We start from the raw sequence: 5,280 nt of genomic DNA on the forward strand, positions 1-5,280 counted from the left end.
GCTAAATGAAATCCACCACATAGCAAACCAACCCAAAAATCAGGTACTGCACAATGACCACCAAACAAGACAAACTATCCACCAGCAAGATTCTAGTAAAATCTACTTAGTGTACGTATGTTTGGATTCATTGCGGATTCGACAAAATCAGTTTTTATTCAAGTTCAGAAGTAGAGTTTTGATAAAAAATTCACGGTGAAAAACTATGGTTGTTTCACTTTAATTATACCGAATAAACCGAATCAACTCGATCATAATTCGAAATTCGATTCAACAATTAAATCATTAAATTTGATTCATGAATCAAATAACTGAATATAAATAAAAAGTTAACTTCGTTAACCAAATAAATCGGATATAATTCAACTTATTAGATTCGTAAGTAAACTCGATTATATAAGAGTTATATCTAATTTTAACTCTATTTTTTTTTCATTTTTATTACTTTTATTTTATTTTAATATTTTTTTGAAAAAATATATTAATTTAAAATATTAAATATAAACAATATATTTTAAAAAATATTTATAAATCCGTAAAGTAAACAAGATAAAAATAACGAATCCAACTTAACGAGTTGAATTAAATTATTTGTGAAGTTAAAATAAGTCGAATTTAAATTTTAAAAAAATATATCAAATTTAAAATGGAGTTCATGTTAAACCAATTCTTATTTAGTGGAGCCTAGCTCGATTAGACTATTTTCGGCCCTATTTGTGATTATGACAATCACGTTGTTAGCAATTAGCATTGTTATGATATAATCCAAATTCCAAACACACACTTTTGATATGATAATGACAACATCTTAGTTATCAAAAGACTCATAAATAATCCGTCTTCAAATATGCAATAACAATACAACTAATTATTCTAATCAAACATAACCTTACATCAATCAATAAGCAAGCACCACAAAAACACATGACAACATTGAAAGAAGAGAAAGAATCACATTGTAACCATAACGGGCCGAACCAGAAGGAGCAGCCGGCCCATCAGCCACAACAGTTTGAGTCACGGGCAAAGCCCGTGAGTCTGACTCCTTGGGCTGAACCTCAACATGAAGCTTAAGCCCATTCTTACAGTTCTGAGAATCAGTACTCACGAAGTATCTCATTCCTTCCTTGTCAAGTGGGACTGTATGCAAACCTTCCGTGTACATCATGATAGGGTTGCTCATGTTACACGATTCGTATTCTTCTTTGCTTTTCAACTCCGCAATTAATCCCTGTGCCGCAGAGTATGTAAACCCTGTAGATAAAACAAAATCAAAGAAAATATGTAATTATTTTTATGAAAGGAGTGGTGAATGAAACATGAAAAGGGACAATATAGGAAAAAGAAAAAAAGACATACAGATTTGGTCTCCGACCCGGAAGATTCTGTCGGAAGACCAATATAGGATGTCGGAGGTGGGATCCCAACCGTGATCTCCTCCTACGACATGGTCCACCTCACCAACTGCTTCCACATCCATGGTCATAGACATAGCTGCCAGTGCCACAACAAAAACCACACTGAGAATAGTTCCTCCTCCCATTTTCATTGGAATAATAAGGATGGTGGGTAGTGTGTGTAATGTGTATATAGAATGTGGAGAGTAGAGTTAAGAAAGGATGGGGGGTTTTGATGAGGATGGAACCACTTTCCTTTCCTTACCAGGTATGGTAAGTAACTAACAGGAAGCAAAACAAACAAACAAACTAGGGCTGACTGGTAGGTAGTTATCTAAATGTGTGTTGTCGCTTCTTCCACGCCCACCACATGTTAACACATTAATACATATGATATGTAAAACACTTCGAAATTTTAATTAATAAATTATCAAATAATATAGTATAATTTAATATAGTTATCATTATTCATTAGAAAAATAAATATAATTTCGTTAAAATAATTCAGTTGATTGTTGTAAACAAAATATAATGCTGTAAGTGTTTTAAAAACCGGACCGGACCGGCCGGTCGAACCGGGAACCAGCCAGGTAATCGGTCTGGTTTAATAGTCAGATCGGGTATGTCATTAAACCGGTGGGAACCGGTGAAAACCGTGAGAACCGGAAAACCGGCGGTTTAATTGCTTTTTTTTTTTTTTAACTTTTTTTAATTTTTTTTTTAATTTTTTTTAACATTTCTTTTAAACTTTTTTTTTTAATTTTTTTTAATATATTTAGTAGTGTATTACTTAAATAGCATTCTCACATAGTTTTTTTCCTTAATGACAAATTAAAAACTTTATTGTCTATTTGTTATCTTTGCTAATAAATTTTCTTAAATAGCATAAAAATATTGAATTTTATTTGATTTTCTTTTTAGGAGGATCCTATTTTGAATTAAATTTGGTACACATTGGAGTTATTTTGTTATAAACTATTCAATTAGATTATGTTGTAATTAGACTTTGTTTGCAATTAGACTTTGTAATTTTTTACTATTTTGTTATGAGTGATACCTTTTGTTTAAAATTTAAATTTAAGTTATGAAATTGTGAATTTATGATATGATATTTTTAAAAAATTTAAAAGCTAGTTATATTTTTTTAGAGACTGAATCATCCGGTTCGACCGGTTTTATACCTATATAATGACAGGTCTATTCAACCGAGTTATCCGGATTAATCCGGTTTAATCCGGTTTGGTCGTGCGGTCCGACCAGTGACCTAGTGGTTCGACCGATAAACCAGTGACCCAGTACCCTCACCGGTTCGATGACCGGTCCGGTTTTTAAAACACTGGCTGTAACATCCCATTTAGTGTATTAGACAAATAATAATAATAATAATAATAATAATAATAATAATAATAATAATAATAATTAGTCTTTTAATTAAATTTTTCATGTATGAAATGATTTAAGGAAATGTTATTATGTGAGAGTGAATTAGATTACAACAAGTCAACAACCACAATAAATTGAACGGCTTTCATTCCATGCGCTTTCACTATTCACGTGCTTACCACTTTTACACTGTATACTTTTTATTGGCTCACATTCTTTATCTTTTTCTTTTCATTTTATAATTTGTTTTCTTTCAATGAGAATATAGTTTTCGTCATTAATATGTGTTTTGATTTGAAATTAAAGGTACTCAATATTCAATCATAATTTTTTAAAAGAACATAATTTTTAATAGGAAAATACAAACTAGTACTCTTTGGAACTCTTTATGTAATTAAAATGGTAGTTTTTTTAAAATATACATGTACTCAATACATTGAAAATGTATTAAAAATTAAAATATTGACTTTCATAAAGAATATTTTTTTTATTTAATAGGCTTAAAGAATGTCATAGCGGTGGTTAGCAAGACCCTTTTATAATATCATTAGAGTTTATACGAAAGGGATGACAATTGTACCCATCTCTAGCGGGTACCCTAAAAAATATCCAAAATGAGTAGGGTAAAAATTCGTAAAATGGTTATGAGCATGGACACAAATTACAACTCACGAAAATAAGCGGGTATGAACACGGATACGAGTAACTTAGTACTCACCTTACCCCATACCCGCACATATATATATATATATATATATATATATATATATATATATATATATATATATATATATATATATATATATATATGCATGTTTAGCAATTTTATTAACTACATCTTTATTAAACTTATACTCATTTTAATAAAAAAATTTGTTTACTTCTTAACTCGACAAAAATATTCTTGAATTTTTTAAAATGTTTTTAAAAATCTAAAATAACATGATAAATTAAGTTGATCGATAATTTTTTATTAAAAATACGGATAAACGGATACAGGTATGAGTACTTAAGCTATCCATAGGATACAGATACAGATATAAACTTTGATGCCCACGCGGATATGAGCTCGAGTACGAGAATTATTTCAAACTACGGATATGGGGACAGATACTATAGTACCCTATCAATCCATTGTCAATTTGCCATCCCTAATACCAAGAAGTTTGATGGCAAATAGATAACAAAACTGCATCACTATTTTTTTATAATAAAATTATTTTTCTTAAAATTATATTTATAAACTTAGAAAATACAACATTATCATATAATTTATAAAAAATAAAATAAAAATATAAGTTTAATTGCAATTTTGATCCTCTTATTATTATTTTTTGGTTTTGGTTCTCCTATTTAAAATTCGGAATTTAATTTCTTTATTTTAATTTTTTGAGAATTTTAGTCTCCCTCAAATTTGAAGACAATTGTTAATGACATAGAGCTCACAATGATGATATTCAGCATAAATTTTAAATAAAAATAGTTTTTTTTGAATAGTTCACTGTTGAAATGGTATTGGCATATCATCAATATGAGCGTCATATCATTAAAAATTGTCTTCGAATTTGCAGGGGAATTAAAATTCTTAAAAAACTAAAATAAATGAACTAGAATTCCAGATTTTAAAATGAAAAGACTAAAATCCAAAAAAAAAATGAAGATCAAAATTACAATTAAACTAAAAAAAAATAATATTAATTTAATATTAGAATTAATTTACACTAGTTCCGTTAAGTAAATTCAATTGATATTTATATAGAAACATTTGAATGTAGGAGTTTGAAATTGAATATCTGACGTCACACTTGTTTAGGGGTGGCAATAAAATCCATTAAGAGAATATCCATCCAATCCATCCAATAATTTATCCATCCAATCCATCCATTAATCAAAAAACAAATTTAATGGATTGGTCCAATCCATCCATCAAACTACATGGATGGATTCAATCCATCCATCTCATTTTATAAATCCAATGGATTTTAGTTTATTACTTATTAAATTACTTTTTTATTAAAAACATGAAAAGTTTAAAATTAAACAATTTTTTAACATTTTTGTTTTTCATAATATTCACACCCATAAATTTTCTTTCCTGTATCATATTGTAAAAAAGTATGAATATTAACGTTAATACTAACGTTAAAATTGATGATGCTGGTTTATTATTTTTTTTTTTGAAAAGCAAAGGTGTTATATATAATAAATAGAACTCTAGCATGAGACATGCTATATTACACTAACGCCAGAAACAGTAATTCTGCTACAAGAAAGAAATAACTCCACAGCAGCATCCTAACTAACATATAGTGCACTAGAAAACCCAATACACCACCAATTTAACAGATTACACTAACCCCGCTCCGAGTGCTCACAGCAATTCACAATTGGCTCACCCTTAACCTCCGCCTTAGATGAAGACTTCTTAAACTCCCGGATTTTACACCGAGCGTATGCAAAAACTACATGACAGCAACAAAAAACTACATGACAGTATCTC

At 29.1% G+C, this 5,280-nt stretch overlaps 1 protein-coding gene across 1 annotated transcript; it reads right to left on the reverse strand.

Moving 5' to 3' along the window:
• Nucleotides 1-812: 812 nt before the first annotated feature.
• LOC131631987 (mavicyanin-like) lies at nt 813-1,719 on the reverse strand. The gene is made up of 2 exons (XM_058902752.1): nt 1,360-1,719; nt 813-1,254 (listed from the first exon to the last, which is right to left on the reverse strand). Exons 1-2 carry the CDS (start codon nt 1,547-1,549, stop codon nt 899-901), a joined length of 546 nt encoding a protein of 181 aa, XP_058758735.1. The 5' UTR covers nt 1,550-1,719; the 3' UTR covers nt 813-898.
• Nucleotides 1,720-5,280: the final 3,561 nt, after the last annotated feature.

The sequence above is a fragment of the Vicia villosa genome, unplaced genomic scaffold, assembly GCF_029867415.1.
Source record: "Vicia villosa cultivar HV-30 ecotype Madison, WI unplaced genomic scaffold, Vvil1.0 ctg.000893F_1_1, whole genome shotgun sequence".
NCBI lineage: Eukaryota > Viridiplantae > Streptophyta > Magnoliopsida > Fabales > Fabaceae > Vicia > Vicia villosa.